Source organism: Atractosteus spatula, chromosome 12, assembly GCF_055471065.1.
Source record: "Atractosteus spatula isolate fAtrSpa1 chromosome 12, fAtrSpa1.hap1, whole genome shotgun sequence".
NCBI classification, from domain to species: Eukaryota; Metazoa; Chordata; class Actinopteri; order Semionotiformes; family Lepisosteidae; genus Atractosteus; species Atractosteus spatula.
Window position 1 is genome coordinate 7553937 of NC_142717.1, and position 26669 is coordinate 7580605.

Genomic DNA, 26669 nt, shown 5'->3' on the forward strand with positions numbered 1-26669 from the left:
ACAAAAAAAGACAAGCTAAATATTGTCTGATCACAACTGCATTTTTTGAAACACCTGGGATGGAAAGAATTGCATGGCATTATACACTATTATGGCTCTTCTTCTTCACATTCCAAAGACTGTGAAGCCATTTGATACTCAAATGGCATGTACTTTATAGAGGTCACACTCTCCTCAAAATTGAATTTTGCAATCCTATTTTGTGCTCACTCTGAACTTCAATTCACAGGGGAGTACAGTAACTGACATGATGCATTTAAGTCCTCTGTAATGATTTCCACTTTACTTACCCCATTATGTTATAAAATGATATTCATTGAATACCCTTATTTAACTGCAAAATACTATTAAAACTAGACAGTTTCAGACATAGTTGTTGCAAAATATATTTGGGATATGAAGAAAAGCCAGAAGTCTGCTGTGGCAATTTAAGGTCCACAGTACGGCACACACGCCTTACTTAAAACTTGGTATCATGTGTGTGATGTACCATTCTAAGACTTTGTAAATACATAGTTGCCATCAATCAGAATATTTAATTTCTGTATTTCATTTCATACTATATTGCCCAATCATAAGAATCTGGCAAATTCATTTATTCAGAGCACTACTGCACTGGATTGGCATGGCCACATCATTAAAAAGAATTGTCGCAATTCCAGACCCTTTTCTTTAGCATTTTTTCATATTGTTCTGTATCTCCTACACTCCAGAAAGGCTTTGAGGTCTAAACCAGGTATCCTGTTTACATGCTTAGTGGTTATGATTGCAATAACAAAAGTTGTGTTGGGTTATTTGTCACAACGATTACATTTTATTTATGAGTGCTTATCCAGCCTTTAAAAATGTTGAACCTTTGTATATTTACTATGATGTTAAAATAGTGGGCTTTGAATTGTACCGCCTATGATCTGCTGGCTCAAAAAATATTTTTTTCAGAGCACTGTCATCTGCTTGATATATCCTCCTGCTATTGCACTTGCACTGTGTCCCAACCATGAGAACAGCCTTTATAAAATAACGTTTGCGAAAATAAGAATGTTAAAATAAATAAGAGCAAATAAGTTTCCCATATTTTTCATGGGATACATAGAGAATGGTTTTGTTTAAGTGCATGTTTGGCCCTCCATTTGGGATGTTTGGTGGTCCCTCTTTTTAATAAAATTTATGCCAATGTCAATGTCTGTCCCACACTTGGTGGAATACTGAAAGAGAACTGTAGTTTTTTTTTATTTTATATTAATCTACATTTCCCTATTATTATTTTGAGATATACTGCCCACCCCTTAGAAATGTGTTTATAATGGAACACTACAATTTTTGTTCATGCTCTACACCACACACCCAGTTAAGACGATACTCCAAGAATAAAAATAAATAAACCTTGACCAAAATGGGGCAACACTGAGATATACAGTACATCATGGTAAAAATACAGCAATACATTTTTTCAGGTATATTGCCCACCCCTTTATACTGTATAATGTAAAACTTGAATTTTTCTAATTAATCCTGTATGTTGAAGTTTTTATACATGAACTGCTTGGGTTGAGTATGTGGTATTTTACTTTCACATGAAGCTTACGGTGAACATCAAAAATCTCTAACGGGTGACTAATTAGATCTTGCAAAATTGCTGTTCTTGCATGGTTTGATACACTTTTATATTTCAACATCTCAACTTAGTGAAGTCCTTCTAGCCCTGACATGAGTGTCATTGGTCTTCTCTGAACTCTGATCTAAAGGTTCAGTATGAAGTATAGTAGACCAAAACTGTGCTCTATAATTGCTCCTCGAGGGGTTTAGCACAGGCTTTGAATAATCTCCTGAGATATATACATATGTCAAGTAATTATAAAGTTGGCCTCTTCATATTTCTGTATGAACACAGGCAATTAACTGGAGATGCCTGGTGCAGCTGTTTGGAATATAATTCCTCACATTGGGATTTAAAGGTCTTAAGGCTATCCCCTCACTTCCCCAAAATTTAAATACCATTACATAGACCCATTTATACCAAAACTTCAATCCATCTGCCAGCTGTAGTTTACAAACCAGAGGCCAGAGGCTTCTTCTTCTAACCAATGAAAGGCCATCATCATATACCGGGTCTGTAACTGTTTTTGGCAGGTGATAAAAAGTTCTGATTTTACAGTATCTGGGCATTAGAGTGTTAGGCATCATACATCTGTTTTTCTTATATAATCACATAACCCATTTAACTTAAAAAAAAAACATTAATGTGTCTGTCTGTGTCTGTTTAAATGTCACCTGGGCAGTCCGAGTTAATATTACTTTTATATTTCCCCCACTTTACATCTGGAAAAGACAAGTTCTGAAGTGACTTAAAATAACCCAACTTCTGTACATCTTGAAAAGATAAGTTGTACGAGCCATTTGCACAGTGGCTCAATTTGCGTATTTATTTGCAAAAAACATTTAAAATGGCGTTGTCAAACAGATAAAAGTAAAGAAATGAAATGGGAAAAGTAAAAAGAGGAAAACTTAAATCTATTTCAGAGAAATTCATAGGATGTTTTTTGTTCCAAAGAGTCAGTTGAACCACTCATATGACCCTGCTCAGACAGTGTCTTTACAAATGTTTCGATTTTACGGTATTTTAATGAGCGTGTCTGGTGAATTACTGCAGCTATTCTATTGTCAAGTTTAAGGGAAGGAATTCTCTAGGCTAGGACATAGTTATTCCTTCTTTTTTTTCTTGGACATTTACACAAGGATATCAATATAGATTTTTTTTTCATTTCATTGTTTCACTATACATTCAAGAAACTGATCTTATAATGATTACAATATGGTACTTTACACCACATAAATGAAGGAATAAATCAGACGTATATGTATGATTTATGTTATATCAGACAAAGTGAAATGAGATTCACAGATCTAATTCTGTACTTGAACAAAAAAATATTGTGAAAATAAGTCACAACATTAAACTGAAGAAAACATGTCTCACAGCTGCTGACTGAAGAGACAATTCATCTGTTTAGAACAATGTTGAGAAGAATATAAAGGGTAATTAAATGTCTGTCTATAAAGATTAAAAATATTTACTTCACACCTTTTCATTTCCTCAAAACATAATATCGGGTTTACAAAGATTGCTTATTACAAGCTATAAGATAAAAGAATCATTAATATTGAGTTTGAATCTGAAAAGATGTAGTAATGCACACAATAAGAATGTCGTCTTCCCTCTTTTTTTTGAAGTCCAGAATGGCTCCCTGGATATTAATCTCAAGGACAGATAACATCAGAGCAGCAAGTTAACAGCACTCCTATGAAACAGTTATTCACAAGAGTTTATTATTCACTAAAAACAGTAGAAGTGTCGTAGACAATACACTATGAAGCTTCAGGAAGGAAGATTCTCCATATAAGATTGAGAGAAAGTATCTCAATATATACAGTACTTGTATACCAACACTATGACTCTTCACACTTTAAAAACAGAATACAGGAGCAAAGTGGATCTTTTGAAGTAACATAAAAAGAGAGGTTAATTAATGTGAGGAAGCAATTAAAAAGACCAACATAATGATAGGATATGTAGCTCAAAGCATATATTCTAAATAAAGAATTACTACAATTTTAGCAATATCTTATTTACAACATTGTGTGCAGTTTTTGTCACCATGTCATAGAAAAGATACTGTGGCTCTGGAATCAGTCCAGCCAGGAGCAACCAGATGCATTCTGGGGCTAAAGTGAATGTCTTACACTGGCAGGCTGAAGGAACTGAAACATTTTAGTCTTGAACAAAGCAGACTAGAAGGGGACCTGATGTAAGTATTCAATATCCTCAAAGGCACTGACATTGCCAATCTAATGGACTTCTTTAGTAAAGTGTAAGATAAGCCAGAGGGCACCAATCAATGTATAAATGCAAATTAAACCAAGAACTGGAGGAACTTCTTTACCCAAAGGGCTATGAGAGTACAGAATAAGCTACTGTATGTAGCCATGTTGTTAAAGCCAATAGTCTGACTTCTTTCAATAAGAATAATATATTTCATCCACCCTTAAATCTCATAGATTAATCACTAACTACCAGATGAGCTACCTGAGCTGTATGGTCTTTCACTTATAACATTTATTATGTTCTTATAAATACTATATATTCTTATCAATATTGAGGAGTTTACAAAAATCCTCAAAAAAACTGCCTACCTGTTCCGGGTATTTGCTTCCAATAATCTCCGCCACTGTGTTGAATGAGTCAGCATCTGGGAAGGTCTTGGCAGCCATCTCGAGATGGATCACTATTTTCTTCCCACGACGGGCCATTCGTGCCATCATCTCAGCGTCTTCAATCGTGATGCAGGCCGTGGGGATCTTAGGCACATTGGGCTGGTAATCTTGCCATCCTGTGTGCGGACTACAGAACAAAGCCACCAGCTATATTTCATTTCATAATGTACATAAATATAACATACCATTCAAGTATAATAAAATGCACTGTGAGGGGGTGGCTCGGTGGTGCAGCGGTTAGCATTACTGCCTCGCAGCACTGGGGCTCTGGGTCCAAGTTTCAGACCTTGGGGGCTATCTGCATGGAGTTTGTTCAGCCTAGATTCACGCGAGTTTCTTTCAGCTACTCCAATTTCCTCCTACAGTCCAAAAATATACTGGTAGGTTAATTGGTTTCTGGAAGATTTGGCCCTATGTGTGTTTGTGTCCGTGTGTGATGAACTGGTCTACCCTGTCTTGCACTCATTGCCTGCCAGCATAGACTCCGGCTCTCCCACAATCTGGTTTGGAAGAAGCAGTTCAAAAACTGGATGGATGGATGCATTCTGTTGTCAAACATTTGAAAATGTTAAGCGTCACCACAGCCTTCATTATGCGGAAAATAAGGAGTGAACAGTGGAAATACTGGCTCGAACTTACAGGAATTTCTGCTACTTTCACAAATTGTGTTTATCCTTTTGTGTTCTATCCTCTTCCATCTACACACACAAGCACAGGCCAGGTCTTATGCATGGTTACTTTCACAGGATTGTCATGATGCTTATGCCCATTTGGAAAATGTGTAATCTGTGACCAAAATAAACACCCGAAAGAACAGGGCAGATTGTTTTTACAGCATATGTAGAGTTTGAAGAGTCTGAATGTCAACCAGAAAATCAGTATCAATTTTCACAAAGAAAGACCAATTTAATGTGAAAATGTTAATCATCTTGTGCAATTTGCTTATGTCATAGTATGAAACAAGACAATTTAAATGTCCAGTAACATGTGCCTAAACTTCATCTTCGCTACTGTATTGTATATATTGACAATAGATCCTCAAAGAATGAGGATGAGGGGGAGGTCAAGGAGTTCAAGCTTATTTGCCAGGAGAAGTTTTCAGCTAATAACTCATATCAATGGAGTTTTTCTATTTTTGTTCTTTGAGTGAAGTGTTCAGAAAAGCACTATACAAGTGTAAGGAATTATTATTATTAGGAGCACATTACTTTGTCATGCTGAATAGCCCTGACAAGTACATAACTGCTATCCATGTTTGGCAAGATTAACTATATACTATAAATGCAGCCTATACAAAAGCCAGAATTAAACATTGTAAACGTATCCTGTTTCCAAAGTGTTATGATATGGAAAGAACAAATTAATATTAACACCTACAATTCAGAATGACTGCATGCTTTTAAAAAGCCACCATAACTCTTGAGAGTGCTCTTTATAAGTGTATTTGTGGCTGCAACATTTCTAACCACAATAAAACAAAGATGCCAAAACATTTAAGGAAAGAATGAAGTCAGAAATTAACTCCAAAATTCAAGTATCATTTTATTGCAAATATGCAAAGAGAAATTAAACACACCTCACCCAATATGCTTTACAATACTGTAAGTACACTAGTATGAAGCATCAAAGTGGCATATAATAAAGACTATGAATTGTTCACCTGATGATTTTTCAGATTAAAACAATAAGAACAATAAGAGCAGCGACAGCAAAAGATAAAGCAATAACACAAATTATGGTGAGGTATGAAGTGTCTAAAATAACATTATTTTTCTCTACTTTGACCTTAAATGAGTTCTAACTGGCTTTGAACCAAATAATCTAAAAATAATACAAGAAGACCTTCTCTCTATCACATAACATAACCCCTAAGGTTTATAATTTTACCTATTATTGGTTTATGTATAATTCTGATTAAACCATTTATCATTGAGCAACCGAGCCTTTCATCTCATATACATTTTTACTGAAAACTGTAAACAAAAGTCCCATTCTTTTACGTTAGTCTGCAGTGAGACTACACAAACATAACATTTTATATAAAGCATCATTATTGTTCCGAGCGAGACTATATAGTTAAATGGTCTTTAATTTACAGCACATCTTTTGAGCTTGAATTGTTATATACTGAAAAGCAGTCTTGGATTCATGTGGCTAAATGTGAATGAGAAAAGTTATTTCTGTGCTTTCACAGAAATCCAGTATTTCTTCCATGTATCTCTGAGTATCACTGGGTAACATTCCTTCAGGACTCTTTTAAGACTTTTATGGTTTTCAAGAAGACATAACTGTAGAATATCATTTTAATTAAAAAAATAACTATTATAGTAACTAGTTATTGTAGTAACTTTCTGAATACAGTTTAAACAATAAATAAGATACTTTAGGTCTGCAACGTTAATACAAAACTGTAAAAAAGACTGGATTCCAACAAATTCCATTCTAAATATGGTTTTGTTTAGTCTTTTTTCCTGTTAACAAAAGAGGTTAATTTTGTAATGTAAAACTAAATAGACTAATCACAATCCAGAATTTTCAATGTCATTTAAACCATCAGTTTTCAAGCATTTATTAAGAGAGGTGCCACATTTATTACATATCTATGATTACATATCTACTGTATGTCAAATTACAAATTCCAATGGACAAAAAAAGTCCAGGAGTGGACAACAGCTTTTCAATAAGTGTTGTTTTCCTGCCATGAAAAGATAAATATCCCACACTGAATTAAACCAGAAATGCACAATCGCATTGTGAATGAGAATAATACTATTTACGATTACGATTACGAATACGATTTCCCTTCGGGATTAATAGTCTTATCTATCTATTTTGGGTTTCAATCTAAAAAACTGACAGTCAGAAATTTATATTGTACATATTGCAATATTACCTATTATTTTCAAAATTCACAAGTATCCTTTTAAACCTTGCTTTATATCAAGTACACTTCATAAGCACATTTGTATCCTTTTTAAAAGTGATCTGAGAATCAGGTTGTCCATTACTCATGAAGTTTGATAGCCTTTGCTACTTATTATTACTTGTTTTCACTAGAGATCACCTTATTTAAAAGGAAAAGACTGCATTTCCATTTTGCGTCAGCAAAGCCACTAGTTTACATTTTAAAGTTCATCTGTGGTTTGATGTACTTAGTTTGAAAGCCACAATAATGCAGCTTTTCCTCTAACCACTCTATAGCCTTATCTGTTTCCGCTATTCTGGGTGACACATCATGTGCACTCATGCATTTAGTCAAGGAGAGAGATTTTTCATTTGTGATGAAGCAACTTATAATCCAGAGTTTTTAACATTCACAACTTTTTAATGGTTGATCCTATAGGTAAGAAGCAGGTTAGTAATACGATCTATACATTATGAAAAATGAATTACAAATTATTACAAAGTGCTTGAAAAGCTCAAATGAAAACACAAAAGGTTGGCTTAATGTCATTTTCATTGTAATGTGTTCCTTGACTAACTCTGTTTTATTTTGTATGCAAAAAAAAATTAAAAAGAAACAAAAACATGATCAACTAGCAGATTTCTAAAGGTCGTATTGCCACCAGCACCCCAAAAATGTTTCTCTAATATCATATTGTTACCAATGGCAGGGGTTATGGAAATAAAGAAAATAAGGAAATGACCAAGCAGATAAATCCATAAGTAAAATAAATCATAACCACCAACCTGTAAGAATGTTGCCAAATATATGCTGTACCTGAGTAGTTGGTATAGTTAGAAATAAATGGAAACTTGTCTCCCTATTCTAAAATGCACTCATTAGGCAGGAGAGGCTGTTTTTAACTAAGGGATTTTTCATCCAGGAAATCCAAGTTCCCTAAAAACTACAGAATAGTGCAACTGTCTTAGTAGGGTTCAAATACTCAGCTCCAGTCATGTCTTTTTGGATGATCTGGAACAAATACCTCTAGCCTGCAACCTGTTTCCTCTCTCTTGCGGTCTGTTCTTTTCCTTTTAGCTCTGTTCTGTCTTGATCTGAACTTATGTGGTGTCTTTATGGACTATCGATTGACATTTACTCATTTACCCAGAACTTAAACTTTGCTTTGATTAATGAATCTGGACCCCTTGCATCTCAGCAAACAGTTCCTTTGCTTTAAAGCTGGAAATGTTGGCACTAGCTAGGCATTACCCATTGTTTAAAGCTTTTTCTGAGACACATATTTTATTTTTTTATTACCCATGCAAATATGCATTGAAAAATACAATAATCTGTACATCATGAGAACTGCATACTGAGCAGTATCACTACTACAAGACATCAGATGGACTCTGTCACTTCTGCTGTGAATATCTGCTATTTAACTACTGTACATTGCTCATTTGACACACTGGCAAAGGCTGATATGATGCCAGGCCAGCAGTTCTAATAGCATCTCCCAGTGACACCATTATGCAGCTCCTGACTACTGTATTCAGACACATGTCTATTCATAATTCAGACAACAGTGCATCCCAAAAAAACTCAACTTTGCAAAAGCTGAACAATGAAAAAGAAAGTAATATTATTTATTTTATATGTCTGGGTTTGAGGGTTTGGCAGACATCACTTTCAGTATCAGTTTCTTAAGTATTACTTTCCTGGACACTGTTGCTTTTCTTCTACTTGTTACTGTTCTTTTATAAAATCAATTAGCAAATTGATTGGCTTATCCCTCTGGTGAGTAGTTAAAAAATCAGAAAGTACTAAGCCTTTTAGTAATCAAGCACTAATTTTACCACTACATTTTACAAAACAGCTAAATATGCCTATAATATCTACTTCTGTGTAGCCTTTGCTTTCTTATATTAGGCAAATTCTAATTCCCTTAGGTGTTAAATCTTTCTGTAAATCTCTATGGAATGGACATAGGAAAATGTACACTTGAGAGGAAGCCAATGGGTTCGTTTACTGTAGCTCTTTTGGTTGTTAATAGGTGATTCAAAACAAAATGAATGTGCTGCAGAGCAAAACCCAGCCGTCTTTAAGTAGTCATATTTAAAAGAAAAGAAAACTTCCAACCCTCAAGCACCATCACAACTCTTTGGAGATGAAATCGGGGCACACAAGACATAATGGCACTTTAAAAGAAATGTGTACATTCTTTATACATTCTATTCCCATGATTGTGAAAACTGCTTTAAACTCAATTTGCTCTGCTATGACCTATGCTTCATTGCGAAGGATTATTCCATGTAAATATTTCAATTACTGGCTCGAGGCCTCCCAATAGCTATTTCAAGCTTAACAGTGAACTGCAAAGGAGCAAAGCAATTACGCTTGAAATTAAGCAATTAAAGCTTAATTTCATATTCATAATTTCATAATATTTTCTTGAACAAACAGGCTATTATTTCTTAGTACACAGTTATTTATAAATGATAGTGTCACTAAGTTTACTGAATATGACTTCATCCTACTGTATAAAGCAGTTGTACAGACTACACTTGGATTTCATGGACCCAGACAGTGGTGCTGATTGTACCAACATCTGGAACTCCATAGATTTCTACAGATTTGGTCAACTGCATGTAAGCTCATAATGTTCTCTAAAGTCTGTTGGTTTTTCTTACAATCTTTTTTCATAGACTTTTGTCCTCTGTAGTAAATGTCTTTAAAGCTCAGTATACAACATATTTAATCTCAACTGATGTATGGAAATCTATAATAGTAATAGCTTCTGCTGATTCCGAGATGCTTCAGGCTAAAAAAATAAGCTTTGCCATGCCTTATTTACTTCATGACATTTCCAAGAACTAATTCAGCATTGATCTTTATGATTTTAAACCATTAGAGCAAAGCCTATATTGAAAACGCATAAAGTGCAGGAAACGGCAACATTGACAAATGAATTTGTATTAAACATAATCACTTTAAAATGCACTGTCAAGATTCATCCTTAGCAGTTGATAATCATCAAACCTGGTAAATCAACATTACAAATGAGAGTAGGCGATTTGGCCCATCTAACACGTTTAGTTGCAAGTACTGTATCTTATTGATCTGAGCATCTCATCCAGCTGTCTCTTAAAGGCAGCCAGGGTATGATCTTTAAGAATGTCTAGGTAGCTTGCTTAAGACTCCTACCACCCCTGTGTAAAAAATAAAAGTGCATCCTGTTTCAAATTAAAAGTTTTAAAAGCTTTTCATTCTAGTTTAAATGCTATCCACTGGTTTGCATTTCAATGTTGATCTTGAGGAAGTTCATTGAGATGACTTTTTCAGTCTTTGAATCAGATTCCTACATAGTCTTCTCTGTGCATAGACTAAAAGGTTTTAGTTTTTTGGTCTGTCACTATAAGACATTCCTGAGCTTAAAGGAATATATCAGGTTCTTCTTCTTTGGAAAGATTCCAGAGCAGCAATTCATTTTTGTAACTTTGACCAAAAAATGGTATATTACAGCAGGAGGGTGTGAGCTCCCCAGCAGGAATACCCTGTTCTGTAGGTTCAAAACAGTGGGTATTGCCTTGGTGTATACAGTACACGGAGCTGTGCTTGAACCTTGAAGGCAGTAAACATGGTAGAAGATACAGATGATCAAAACACTAATAGTTGACTCAGGTTAAACAAACTCACTGTTAAATCTTTACTTCAGCCATATTAGAACAGTGACATTGACAGGGCCATTTCTAGTGATTCCTAGTGAGATTGAAATGTGAGACAATTTCCCCTTTTCCATCAGATTTTAAATCAGATTCACTCCAGGTAATCCAAACAGTAGAAGAAAGCTGTACTCTCCATAAAAAGAGTCTTCTGTCTTCATATTTGTGGATTTTCTGATTTTCTATATTATGGAATACTTGGGTTAAAACGTCTTCCACTTTTATTTGTGAGCATTTAGAGAAGGAAAGAAGGAGATTTAGTCCTATGGAGCATCCTTTTTTTAAAGGATGAAGGGTTTCTCGTAATATAATAAATATACAGTATGTAAATACTCTGGAACCTGCAGAATTATAAATATCTGTATAATAATAGTAGTAATATAACCATTCTGTGCTGTGTATTTATCTTATTTATTGAAATAGATATTTATTTGTCCTGCCTTGCTGCCTGTTCATTACTCTGTTATCAAGTAGTGCTAGATAATAAGAAAATCAAGTGCTATGCAATACTCAGTATCCCCTTACTTCAGGAGGTAAATTCTCATTAATCTTTATAATTTACTTGGATAGCAAGGTGGTGTCAGGGCCTGATTTTTATTTGATCCAATAACTCTTTACTCTATAATTTTATACCCCCTTAACACATCACACAATATTTTAAATGAAGTTTTAATGGTGTGTTTTGATTACAATTCTACACTTAACCAAGTATCTTAACAGGCTGCTTGCTTTTTTTATTAAGTTGCCCACACAGTTTAGAAAACAAATTTGTCAGCAAACATCAACCCAAGTCAAGCATGTAACACCCTACCCTGGTCATCTGCCAGGTTCTTATTCCATTTTTTTATTCACTTTTTTTAATTTTTTCTAAAACTTTTAGAAATCTCATCTACAGACACGTCCACAGTATTTTCTAATCTTCTTATTTTGGTATCAGCTGTCAAGCTGATGAACAATTGCAGGGGTAATGGAAATTTCCACAGAAATATGTTCCACTGTACACGTGGTACTTTAAACTAGTACAGATAGTTCCCCTCTCTTTTCAGGTTCTCTGAAAAAAGATCATACCCAGTTCAAAGTTTGACTTGATATTCAACTAATTATCTACACCAAATAATAAATCACTATTTCAGTGACCTGGTAATTAAAGAGAACTTTAAGAGAAGACCTTGGCAGATCTACCCAACTTATGCCCTCAGAAAATGAAGAATACAACACTGTTCATGAACTAATTTGAATAAATTCACCTTCTTTTACCACAAGAATGTCTCTCAAAATCTCATGTTCAATTCCTATTCCATCCATCCAGCGTCTTTTATTAATAATAACAATAATACATTTACTGATAGCTTAAGGGGGAGCCTGAAAACTCAATCTGGAAACTGATTATTTACAGTAGGATGTTTACTCGACAGAGACAGTTCACAAGTACAAACAAATTATATAAGGCATAGAATCTTTTAGTAATGCAAGAAATAACACATGAAATCTACCATAAATTGCACTGCTAAGTTGCACCTGTCCATAACAGCTTTCTGTGGTGACAGTGATGCAGCTGTGCAGGAGATAAAGAGACCAGCTTCTCAACAAGTGACAACGCATCTACTAGCTATGCTGGGGGAATTCAGCATGAAGCAGGTTAAAGAATGACAGCAGTCTCATGGCATTTTTTCCATCAGAGTAGATTTTCCTCTTTCCAAAAAACAGGGTTACAGCTGTTTGAAATGGAATTAACTACTGCCTCCCAATCAGAAAAAAATCCAATTTGAGAGCCTGATTAATATTTTACTGACAGAAAATGTGACACTTTAGCCAACTCAAAAGCTCTATTGTTAGAGTCAGTAATATTAAATACTGATGAAGTATGACTTCATTAGTATTTAATGTACATCCAATGATTTCACATCCTTGAAATTAGGAAATCCAGAGCAGGGAATTTTCAATTGTATTTTTAACTTACTCAGATCTCAGAAATTATGATACTGTATATGAGTAATTGAGATTCTAAACAAATTACATTACTTCTCAAACACTATCTCACTGTGTGACATCTCTCCCAAGAAAGAATCCTCCTAATTTGGTATCATCTACAGACCGGTCTATTCCTACTATACCAGTTTATTACTATACCAGAATCTTGATCATTGACATCAATTAGAAAGAGCAGTGGACTCAATTCAGAGTATTTAGAAACTCTAGGGTTTCTAAATAACCAATTCTCAATCCAAGCTCACATTTCCTTGAATGCCTACAACTTGTAAATTGAGACTTAATCTTTTATCTTTTATAAGGAACACTACCAAAAGCCTTCTAAAAACCTAAAGACACATTACATGCACTGTGTTTATCCATTATTGTTGTCACTTGTTCAAAATACTGTAACAAGTTGTCAAGAACTACATTTTCAAATTCCAAGCTGACTATTCCCTAGAACTGGGTTTTCATAAAAGGTTATCCCTCTTATTTAGATCTAATAATTATTACATGCAGATGCAATCAGACTTATTGTTCTATAATTTCATGGGTGGGTTTTCTCAAACTAATTATGGGTGGTCACTATATTAGCAATTGTCCAGTCTCTGGGTATTACCCCTATCTTGAGTGACTGTTGAAAAAGTCACTTGTTTCCTTGAATACAATTGGTAAGATAACATTGGGCCCTGGGGATTTATTAATCTTCAGTACTTTTAGCACAGGACAAACTTCTGCCTCTTATTATGTACAGTATTAGTTTTAGTACATACGACTATGACATTGTGCTAAAACTAATTTAATGCACTATAATACAGTGCTAAACATACTGTACTTGGATCAAAGGCAATAATTACCCTTAGATTTCAAGGTTTTGCTGAAATATTCTTGGCATTTACCAAAGATAAATGGTAACTTGGTGTAAATATCATAACTTGTTTGTTATAAAGTATAACATGAATCTACAAATACTGTAACATTTGCGTCTGTTTTACCTGTTAATGGAAAAGGGAGTGATGGACCTTATGAGTGATGCCACAGCTCCAACCTTCGCTGCTTCAGAAGCACCAAGCTCTCTGTACTTGACTGTCTCGCCATAGCTGACAAATGGTTGGTTGAACACAACTATCTTCCCTTTAGCTTCTCTAGCTCTTTTGTGTAGCTCATCAAATGAATGTACAACAAGCACTCCTGCTGTGATACCTGCAGTAAAGAAGAGAGACAAGATCAATCAATCATTTACATACACGTCAACCAGACACAGTAGCTAGAGTATATTCTACAGGACTTCTTTATACCATATAAGAAAAACTATCAAAAACCTTAGGCAGTACAACTGGATGATTTTCATTTTCTACATTTTTTTCCATTCGATTAAGAATAAATAAAACAGACTTTTATTCTACATTGTAAATCTTCACAATATGCACCATTAAACTCTGAAGCACCTACAACACATGTATTGATTGTATCTTCGGTCTCCTTCTTTCAGATGGCAAAATAAAGATTTTGTATTGAGAGCTGCAATGAATGGGTACTGTTAATATATCTATGTACTGTAAACTGCAAAACAATTTGAAAGCTGCTTTAATGTTTTAAAGATTAAGCCAAAGTATATTTTCACATAAAGTTAGCTAGTTGGAAAAAAGATAACTCAGAATGCAATACTATATATTCATCAAAAATAAAAATGACATTCCCTTAAAAGGAAATGGAAAGGATATGTGATTTTTTTCTGAATCCAAGTACAGAATTAAAGAATTTTGATGTGACCATAGGCTACCTCTCATTGGAAGTTTAAACATCCAGTATATGTGTTAATATAGTATTGTCTGTATATATAGTTCTTATATGAACTGCAAAACAATCAAACTTTTGGTGAATTATAACAAGCTCACACTTTCACAAATATTTCAACAACAGTATCAAGACAATTCTTTGAGAGTCATGGTTGGTTTGGTTTTCTGGCTTATGCTGTTCAATTGAATGATTGTCTCCAATGTCTATCAACTAGTTCAGTTTAAAATATTCAGTTTAAAATAAGATCTTTTCAATCCACTTCAAACCTGATGACAGAGTGTCAAGGTTCCATTATCTCCGAAACATTAAGAGCCTAACAGTATTAAATCTATCAAATAATTTCTCCTTTTAGAAAAAGAAGTTAATGGACAGGGGTGATTTGAACTATAAAACACAACTTTTTTTTTCATTCTGTACTCACTTTATTTTTTGTAAAATTAAAACTGTTTAAATTTGCTCATAAAAAACAAAAATTAGTTTGTTGGAAAAACTAAAAAAAAAAGGAAAACTCTCTGGTCTGCAGGAACAATGATTTAAGCTAGCAGTTACAGTATACAGTACCTCCCTTCAAGGGATATAGTACTGCTACATCTTGCTTTATACCACTGAAATTATTACATGCAGCTCCATTCTTTTATGTTCATTCAGCATGAAATGTAACGACAAAGAATATTATTTCAGTTCTCTTGACTTAAATCTGCCCTGTAATAGAAGAAGTATCACAAAAAGTCTAGACATGCTCTAAATATTTGGAAGATAGTTATCTGAAAACCCAGCCAGAAAATAACAGGAAAAAAGATTGTAATGTTTCGGGTCATAACCATCAGTAGGAAGGCCTTGAGCATTATTATGACACCCTTGCTGAGACAGTCTTTGCATTAAAATTGCTTGGACAAATAAAGAGCTGACAAATGACTGCCTCCACAGGGAAAGCAAGAAATGCCTTAGATATTTGGTGAAGTAAGTATTGTTCTCATTCATTCAGCACCTTGAACCAGCAGGAGGGCTCTAACACTTTTGGAAACCAACTATAGGAAAGCTAGAAAGGGGATCTGTCTCTTCTTACATTTAAAAAATGAAGTAACACATACAGTACTTTAAATAGAAAACACAGGCAAATTATGTAGAAATATTATCAGTAGTATTGTCAGTTTAAACAATAGAACACCTCTTTTATAGGGTCCATCTGATACTTGTTATATCTGTTATGCAATAAATCTTTTCTTATTTGATGTTATCATAATAATAACCTACACTTATATAGCCCTTTTCTGGACACTCTACTCAAAGAGCTTTACAGGTAATGGGGACTCTACTCCACCACCACCGCCAATGTGCAACATCCATCTGGATGATGCGACGGCAGCCATAGTGCGCCAGATCGCTCACCACATATCAGCAGCTATCAGTGGGGCGGAGAGCAGAGTAATGAATCCAATTCATAGATGGGAATTATTAGGAGGCCATGAATGAAACATTAGCAAACTATTGATTTACCCTGTTTCTCCTTGATCTCCTTAATCAGTGTTCAGTGGGTAGTGAACTGATTATTTGACAGTTTTCAAATACTGATGAAGACTTCTTGTCAGGTAACAATTCATACATTCTATGCAGGATAAAAAGTCAGATTTTAAGAATCATTGACAAATTTTACAATGTATAATTTAATTGTTACAAAGAAAAAAAGAAGATAGTATATTTAAATTTATTCGGTTTACAGAATGCAGGATCAGAACATCTTTTCCTTACACAGTTATTGGAAATAGGTTGCTGAAAGTACCGAGTAATACACGTAAATCTGGAATAATATCACTAGTCGCACTTTTTTTGCAAAGATGTTAAAAAACCTGACATCATTTTCTATATTAAGCTCTTTGTTTTCTGTAATGATACATTATCTTGACCTAATATAGCAATATTTTGCATCACAGCACAAATTTCAGTCTATAAAAGTTAAAGAATGTTTGAAACAAACATTCGAGGTTTGTTAGTATTTGACGTTTCCTGTTTTATTTCGAGATGTTAACAAACGGTAGAGAAGGGCAAGGTGAAAATCATACACAAAATGCTGTCTAATCATATTTCTGTGTATATATCTTGGAGTAAATTGTTTCAAGACAAGGACAGCAAAAGCCCTTCTCAGCGTAAACACCTTTTAACACATTTTCTCTGAAGCTTTGCTTTAGTGAAGAATAGTTTTCTTCAGTGTGATTGACCTTTATGGCAATAATTTGTCACACTACTGTATCCATGCTGTAAAGCAGTACTTCATCAAGTTTTCCTCCCTGTTTTTTTTTTTTAATTATAGTTGCAACGTTCTGTAAGTGTTTCAACAGGCAAAGGCCTCATTTGGGTTCCCAAGCTAGTCACAGCAGTACTGTTAGTTTAGTTCTGGGTTATATAATTGGCTGACCATGACCAGGATTCCTTCTTAGATGGAATGCAATTGGCTGAACACTGCCAGGGTCTTTTCACCTAAGAACTACACTGGTTGTTCATCTGATGCCATAGTGCTGCTGCTGGTTCTGGTAGCCTTACAATGTGAAAATAAAGTACAGTAGGTGCCCAAGCAGTGTGCATACAGTATGAGGGCTGTAATGTTATATGAACTGTTAAAGAACTGGAGATTCCAGATTTAAGGGTGTAGGTTGAAAAAAATCAAACTTAAAACAAAAATATATAACGTATGAGAAAGAGAACTACTGTATACTTCCTTTGGTGAATAATGTCTATGTTTCTGAGTTAATGCCAAAAAAGAATATCAATAGTGGTACTCAGTTTTCATATACAGTACATTATCATCTACTATTCCTCTAGATTTTATATAAAAGTATCTGACAACTGAAAAACAGGAACTAATAAAAATATAAGAAAGGTAATAGTTATATGTACTGATAAAGTTATACAGTAAGCAGCTGTAGGAAAAAGAATGTTTATGAAGGGTAGCCATCAACCACAACAAACACTAGTCAAAAACAACCACCAGCATCTGTACCACTTGGTTCAATTCAAATGTATGCATGATAGTATACCTGTTGCTTTGAAAGAGTCCAGAACACAGAAGTTCAATGTTATATAAATTTATATACACATTGATTTTGTCATTCAAATTTCAGAAGCATGCATCTCTGCTACAGTATTCTACAAATATCATATATTATTTTTTGAAAATTTGTCTGGATTTCAGGACTAAACAGAAGCCACTTAATTGAAGAAAGACCTGCAGCTATTTTTTTTTAAACAAATTGTTTGAAAAAAAATTATGAAACACGATGGGTTTATCCAACATTTCCCTCCAATATTAGAAAACTACAGAATCAATTCATGTGCTACAGTAAGTATAATTGCTTTGCACAAAACCTCTGAGGTACTGCATTTTATTGCTGTAAGTGGACAACGGGATATTTTCCACTACATTAAATGAATGGACTTTATATTAAAATAAAAATAAGCAGTAAAGAAGCTGCAGAATACAGGTTCTCAACTAAAATAAATGTCATGAATTAAGAATAATAAGTGGGTAAAAGATTTTTGTATTTTGGAAAAGACACTGGGTACTTGTAACTTTCTTCAGAACATTATATTTTGTGAAAAAATGTATTATTTTATTTCTATTTATTTGTATAACTTAGCTTTTAGAAAACAGAATGAGCACATGTACTGTATAAAAGTGGGACGGAGTGCATCTTAATAAAGAAGAAAACAGGGTCATAGCAGTTCAAAGGGATACTCCATGTGGGTTTGATGATACACATTCCACAAGATTAAGAGAAGTTCAATACCTGAGTAGGAAAGAAGCAAAAAGAAATGCACAACCTTTCTTTTTGTATAAAGAGTGGAAAACTGACCTTGCCTTTTACTACTTTAAACTACAGTATAAGCACACAATACAATGTGCATGATGTTAAAGAGGGCAGCACAGTGATGCAGTGGTTACAATTTCTGCCTCGTTGTACTGGGGCCCTGGGTTTTCCACCAGATGCTCCGGTTTCCTCCCACAGTCCAAACCGTACTGGTAGGTTAATTGGTTTCTGGGAAAATGGCCCTGGTGTGAGTTTACAGTATGTGTGTCTGTGTTTGTGTCTGTGATGGATTGGTATCGCACCCAGGCTAACTGTCTCGTGCCCGTTGCTTGCTGGGATAGGTTTGTGCACTTCCCAGGCAACCCTGAATTCGGTGAAGAGCTTAGAAATTAGATAGATGGATGATGTTATAATTATCTTAATGATCTTGTTCCTCACTACAAACAAGCATTTCTGAAATCCTGGATTACCCATTTACTTTCATTATGGTAGAATTGTGCCTTATCCAGATTTTAAAAACCGTAAACTTTTAATTTCGTAAGAAAATCACTGAAATTAGTCTGCTTTAGCATCCTCAGTGACAGTGTATTGTGTTTCCTCATTCACAAAAACGAGTCCCACAGGTGAAACCGAACAAGAAATGGAGACATTTCTTAAAGGATAAAATGGCGACAAAATGGAAAATGCTCAGCAGCTGCAACAATCTAGACATGTGCTATACCCTCTCCTTATAGTGAAGCACTTCTTTCTAGGTTGAAGAAAAGATAAAAAAAATACGATATGCAAATTCGACCATTAAAGAACTACAAACAAATGCGTCACTACCGACAGACATCAAAACACTTAGCACCACTACTGATGTAGCTGTCAGTGCCTCAGTGACTAGATTACAGATAGTTCTGCACCACCCCTGGCTCAGGGAGAACACAGGCTTTCTGCTGATGTCTCTCAGTAGCAAAGTGTTTGACAGCACATTTGTTGTGAAAACAGATGCATTTGCATATCTATAAACCATTTAATCATGCAACACAGAACAAAATCCTCTGAAAAAGCAACAGGGAAAACAATACTGCACAGAGAATGATGTTTATTCATATTTACATTTTCTTGTGTAGCTGTTTGACCCTACTGTATACAGTAAGTAATTCTACAAGCCATCAAAAAATAGAACGAGTATTATCTACAGAAATGCCAAAGGACAGCTAACAGTAACTTTAGGATTTATGTTTAGCCCTAAAATCACTCATTTATAGACCTACAGTACATCATTATTTATTTATGATCAGTATAAGATCACTGATTATTTTCTGATATTTTCCAACTAACTGCTTTCTAGTTCTAACTTCTAACTGCTAGCTTCCCGTCTAGCGTGTTTCTTGTCCTGAACATTAAGATAAATACAGTACCATTTTCAGAACTAAACAGAATTGTCTTTGGGTTTTAAATTTTCAGATTTCAAAGAACATTTTCCAAGCCTAATATGTTGAAGCCTTTAAGGTTTACTAACAAACCTGCAGTTATAATGAAACTAACCTTCCTGGGGTCATTCTGTAATATTAAACCAATTCAGAAGGCTTCTACTCCAAGGGATGGCTACTAAGAAATGTTTACCAAGACTTATATATTTCAAAAGACTAAAAATCTTTTGGTGGTTACAAAATGTCTCTACTTCTATTTGCCTTTAACATCAGTTAAATTCAGATCATTAAGTGTATGTATCAGTATACACACATATAATTTTCATTTTCTCATATATTTTTAATAATTTTTATATTAAACACCTCAACATTTTTTCTTAAACGAGCACATCACTTTTAAGATTATTATTATTTATAAAAAGATGTTGATCTTCTTTCCAAGGCTAGCCAATATGATCATAAAACTTTTTCCTTCCATTTCCGTAGAATTGAGAACTTTTCTTCCTAATAAGATACAGTCAATGGGACCTTGAACGTCTGGTGAACTTCCTGTAACAGTAGACTAGTTTAGATCAGTTTTGACTCAAAGGGCAAGCTACTAAGAAATGTTTACCTAAAATATTGTACTTGAGAAGACTGATACTGTATACTTTTGTAACTAATAAAATGTCTACAGCATGTTTCACAATATTAATGGCTGTACATTTAAGCATATCAGCTGCCCTGCCCAGGAAGTTGTATCTTTTTATAAACATCAACACATCAATAGTTTTAAATATTATTTCACAGTCTCAATCATTTTCATGTTTAACGAAATATTATAAAACATAATGTACATTTAAAGCCTAGCATTAAGCAGTGTTTGTCAGACACTCTTACACCTTTATAATGTTATGCACCTAACCATTCAAAATGCACATATAACTTTGTCAGCAACATGAAAATATCATAGTAAATGAAAAATGCAGTACTTTGGTCTCAAATAATTTAAAATGTAGAGTCAAACAAAAAGAAATAAGATGTTATATAAACCACTTGCAATTAATTATTTTTGTTAGCTTATTTAACAGAGGACTTTTTGTCAAAATATATATAAAAATGTGAAAATCCTGTATATAACTTGGCATGAACAAAGAAATTAAAGAACCTGAAATAGTGTCTACAAGACCAAGCAAATATCACTCTAAACTCTGATGGTAAATAATACTGACCGTGGATACCAGAGCACAATTTAAAGAAACACAATGTGTCTTGTTTTGGAAAAAAGATCCCTTTTAAACGAACACTTTGACAGAGAAATCAATTTTAGGAACTTAATGTGAACATTCAAAATTCTATATCAATTCTTACTTAATGATGCCTGTGGTCCAACAGTACACTTGCTGTTGAACCTGCATTTCTAGAAACGACCAGCTTAAGAGACAAAAGTGGAAATGCCTGAAATTTAATATCTAAAGCTACAGCAAATCAAAAACAGCATACTGCAAGGATATAAGTTCACATATTTCTTTAAGTAAAAATAATATCAAATAATTCAGACAGCTACAGCAAAAAGGTTAGGGTATCTGTTTTAGAAAGAAACAAACATAGATACAAATGAGGGCTGCACTATAAGTTATGAACAGTGTCTTTTTGAGGTAATTAGATGAATTCCTACATTAACTGTGTACTTTTTTTGTTATTTACCTGAATTGTTAGTTGGTGATTCATCTGAATTTTAAATAATAAAAAAAACAATATGAACTCAGACACATTTTTTAATGATACTGTATATCCTTGATCTCCAGCTGGAAAACGTTAAATAGAAAAATATTGCTCTTTGAAAATAGCAGAAAACCAGGGGCTCCCCCAGATGTTATGCTTCTTCAAAGAAAGGCCGATATCCAGATCAAGCACTGCTCAGATTCTTGCCTAGCAAGTGAAAATATTTCTCCTCAAAGGGATGTTATAAAATTATTAATATTAAATACTAAAATTAAATAACTATACCCACTTGTCAAGATCCTCATATAATAGAATGTGTCAGTCATTGTCCATAAATGAGCATTTAAAAGGGGGAGCTGTAAGTGATGTACTGTATACTGTACATACAGTATAAGCATGTGCCTGTTGTTTTGAAGGCACAATGCACTGGCTTTGGCTATGGCAAGAAGTTGTACCATAGTAGTCCAACCCCCACAAGGGGGTCAGAATCTTGAGCCCAAAACAGTGACTGGAATCTCAGTTGCATTTTACATTAAGCTTTATTAAGGTTTAATATTCTATTAATCATCAATATAAACTGAGGTTATGCAGAAACCAAATAAAACTATATCTGAATGCTGATGGGTCTACTGTATGTTAAGATTAGAATGGACACTACTGTGCATCTATACATGAGTTATTAACATTCTACAGAACCTCAATTTATAGTAAATTGATTTATTCAACTCTAAATTGTACCCTTCAATCTAACGTATAAACCAAATACCTAATTTGACAATTTTAGATAACACAAAATAGTCATAATAGTACTCTATATTTCATATTATGATTGGGAAACTAATTCCCTCAAAAGACATAAAAGGCCAGCTCATTTTAAAGATGATATCCTGCACAAAAAGGAAAGTAAACAAGAGACAGACATAACACAGAGGCAACTGTCAACAGCATTCTCCAACTCTTCTGAAATGTGTTTTCTTGGAGTTGATGATGCAAAACTAACAAGGTGAGAGAAATTACAATCCAGAGATTCTAATTAAATATTTTTTTTTGCGCTAAGGCAATCAGTATTATAAATACAAATGGGTCAAAATATTTCAAAATTATGGCACACATAAATCGCTGTCCAGAAATATAATCATCTCGCCAGTGAACCTGGTCTTTGGATATTTTGAAAAGCTAGATTTACAGAACAGGGAGCCAGCAATTCAGCAAAGACTGCCTTTGTATAAGTACAGTAGGGTAAACAGTGTTCAGGCACAACTGGTAAAGGACCTGTTTAGATCACAGTTCAAAACCTGAGACCAGAAACTAGTAACATCAGTCTGTAAAAGTAATACGTCAATTGAATTGAGATGGGATTCTTCAAGTAGAGGTGTGACATTGGTTTCAGTTGGCTTGAGTCAACTTGAGTATCCATAGGTTTTAGCGCAACAACAAACCTGCCGACTTGCTGGGAACCTCTGAGTTTGAGCTGTTGCCAAGAGTTCCACAGTATGTCTAGAGCACAAGACTGTGGGCATATCATACTGACACCAGTTTGTAGTAGTCATCCTACAGTAGCTACTTGACAACTCCTGACTGCAAATTGGATGAGGGCTTGGAGAGCAGGGTACAGATCAAAACAGTGTGTTCACATTAAAAAAAAAATAAACAAAACTGTGTTGTATAAAAATTTACAATATAAGTGCTTATGTGCTTAAGACAAAGATTTCTGAATGACGTAGTAATCTGAAGTTTTAATAAAAATAACAAATTAGGAGGCGCAGTTTTAAGTAACAATCTTTAAAGTATGAGAAACTGGTCAGTTCCAACATATACTGAGTGGTGAGTGATCAGAGGATCACAAGTGACATTTCTTATGGGAAACAATAGCAGAGGTAACAAGTGAGTCATGGGTTTCTTTTGCCATATCTTTTTGCCAAAAGATGCCATATCTTTTGAGGTAAATGATCAGAATCTCTCCGATATGTTTAAAATTAATTCTTTTGATTTGTAATTCTGAACTTTAAAAGTAAACTATACTAACAAAGACTAGTACAGTATATTACTCATTCTGCCTAAACTAGACTTTTTAAGATTAAATATTTCTCAGTTTAAAACACCACATTGCTTTCCCAGGAACCATATGAAAATTCTGAGGCTGAGAATTAAAACTGTGAATTTTGTGCTAGCCCTTTAAAAGGTAAACACAGGTGCATTGTTCATTTTATTTTTAGAGGGTTGTTTTCAAGCTTTTCCACAGTATGGTCTGCAACTTAAAGCACATTAAATATACCAGTACTAAAACTTAACTTTTACCTAGCTTTCAATCCAAAAACAAAGTTACAAAGCAACTCTCAGCAGGAATACGATTAAGAAAAATAAATCAATAGTAGTCAGAGGACATTCTGCAAAATCAAAGTGCAGTGCACAGTTTAATTTCTTTAAAATGGGGCTTCATATTAAGTTATTAACCCTTGACAATTTTTTTCAAAGATTAGCTTTAGATGATTCAGAGCCAGTACTTTTACTTGTATTTCTTTTGCAGATATGGCCTTACACACTCAGGATATTTGCTGGAACTTCTCCAGAATCCAGATCTTGAGAATGGGTCTTAAGAGCTTTGTTTTGTGGAGAGGTGATCTCATAATATGCGTGCCAAGACCCTTTAATAAAAGTACAATCCATCATGAACAGATTGATTTACTGGTTTCAGAGATCCCAAAGATTATTTACCTCATTTCCTACAACAATGGATTTTAATATACTGGCAAAAGGAAACAATTAAATTAGTTCTGGGTCCCAAAGAGGACCCTTTTCTGCTTTGTTTTTTTTCCCCATCAAATACCAGGCAACATGGTGAGGTAGTGGTTAGCATTGCCTCAGAGCCCTGGGGTCCTGGATTCAATTGTGGACCAGGGCTTGGTGCTGAGGTGTTAGGAATTTGTGTAGTCTCTGTATTCACTTGGGTTTGGTCCAGGTACTCTGGTTTCCTTGCAAAGTCTAAACATTTAGGAATGTAATTGGCTTCTTGGAAAACTGGGCCTGGTGTGAGTGTGAGTGTCTGTGTGTACTCTGCAATGGACCATCCCGTTTGTCCACCCTTGTGCCTGATGCTTGCCAGGATAGGTTCTAGCTCCCCAACAACTGAATTTGATAAAACAGTTAGAAAATGGATGGATTATCAAGTACCCCACAGATTATTATAGAAGTGTATTAATCCATAAGATTAAATATAGTTATATTCCACTTCCTTTTAACGTGCAATTGGACACTGATTTGCTAAACCTATCAAAACATTCTATATGCACACTGAATTTAAGTAAAATGCTATCAATGACATTTAGTACTACCCAGGAGGCCAAGTCTGCTGTTAGTTCCTTCCCTGTAATATTTCCTTCTAACAGATGTCATTGTTATAAAGAGATTAGATGACTTCCTTAACTTTGCAGAAACCCATGATTCACACAACTCCAATGATGGTTTCTAAGTTTACATGAAATTAGCATCTAAGCAAACTGTCAGGAAGATTATAGCAAATATGCTGGTCTGGTCGAACATGATAAAATCAAAGGAGAGTTTTCTTTAGAGAAGAGAAAACCTTTTATTGAAAGCATGCAATTTGAAAAGTTAAAAGAAAAGTACTCACCAGAAAAACCTAAAACAGGTAAGGTTTGACATTTAAGAACCAAGCTTGCTTTAAGGTGGAAAGTAATAGTCTTCATCATAAAATAACTGTGTATATCATAACAGGACTAAGTGACAAAGAATAGGCCAAAGTCCAGCTAAAAAGTTATTATGTAATGTAAGAACTTGCACAGAAATGGGTCTGGGTCAAGGCTTCGTAGGGGAATGGCAGGCTAGAAACAGGCAAAAAAGTGCACACAGAAAGGCCAGAAGTTTGAAATGTTCAAAGTTACTTCAAAGTAACTAAGCCATGTTCATTGTACAAGTACAGGAAACATGTGCACACTGTGCATGCACACTCCAAAACAATGATGTAATCAAATTGTGAGTCACACAATACTTTACACAGTGTTAGTGCGTCTTGCATGAAATGGTGACAACATGACAACACAGGCATCCAGCATGCCTGAGAGAGTACCAGCTGCACTAAGCCAGTTTTGCACCATTGCTTTGATCCTAATCACAGTCAGCTGATACAGTGCAAGTGAAGTCAAGTAATTCCTGGATTAGAGGGACACATCTGTTATATTAGTGGTGTTTCTTCCTAGTTTAGCCACTTGGAAGCTCCTTGAACATTTTTTTAAGAACATATCTCTCTGAAGCAGCACAGTGCATCACTCTAACTCCAGCATGTACTGTATACCCTTCTGTCAGAGCAGAGGCTATAACACATATTAAACGATGAATAACCATCCTCCATTAAATACAGCATGGTATACAATACCTGTGGTGGTTTGATAAATGTTACCCTTATTTTAAGAAAACTAAAAATGTTCTTGAAAAGTAACTTAAAATCCTTTAAAGGGCTTTATGGCGACACACTTGATTTCAGCATTAACGAACACCACATCAATAACACTTTGTGCTAAATACTTAATAAATATGACATTTCAGGCTTACAAGTTACAAAACTCTATTTTTTTTGTTTATGATTCATGCATTAAAAAAGCGTTTCACTATTCAAGGAATGAAAGTAAAACGGAAAAAGAAACAGGTGATTTAATTTTCTCTCCAAGATGTCACCAATAATTGCCTTTGAGAAGAAAAAATACATTTAAAATTGTATGCAGCATCACCTGGGACTACATGGGGACAAACTTACAGAGCGTTTAATAGAATTGGTAATGCTTTACAAATGGGTTACAGCATTCTTACCTCAACAGAGCTCTTTCTTGATTTAGGATATGAAAGAACAGACAAAATGTCTGCCCTGCTATTCAATTTCTTAAAATTGAAGAATGTTAATCAAAATAAATACATAGAAAACACAGAACTGATTAAATTAAAATGAATACAAAAGTGTTTTACATGTAAAGAATGTAGAACTCACTTTACCTATCATTTTACCTGTTCTTCTCTTAAAAATGTCCATTTCTACTCGTTCATTTTACAACCAAATGATCAGACGTAAAAAAAATATCAAAAT

At 34.4% G+C, this 26669-nt stretch overlaps 1 protein-coding gene across 1 annotated transcript in view; it reads right to left on the reverse strand.

The window, feature by feature from the left end:
- Positions 1 to 26669, reverse strand: part of LOC148822605 (carboxypeptidase Q-like) — a 146268-nt gene that overhangs the window by 112541 nt on the left and 7058 nt on the right. The window contains exons 3-4 of the mRNA XM_088928639.1: positions 13848 to 14055; positions 4192 to 4399 (exon numbers count right to left, since the gene is read on the reverse strand). Coding sequence (XP_088784765.1) covers positions 4192 to 4399; positions 13848 to 14055 — 416 coding nt within the window. The remainder of the gene's footprint in view (positions 1 to 4191; positions 4400 to 13847; positions 14056 to 26669) is intronic.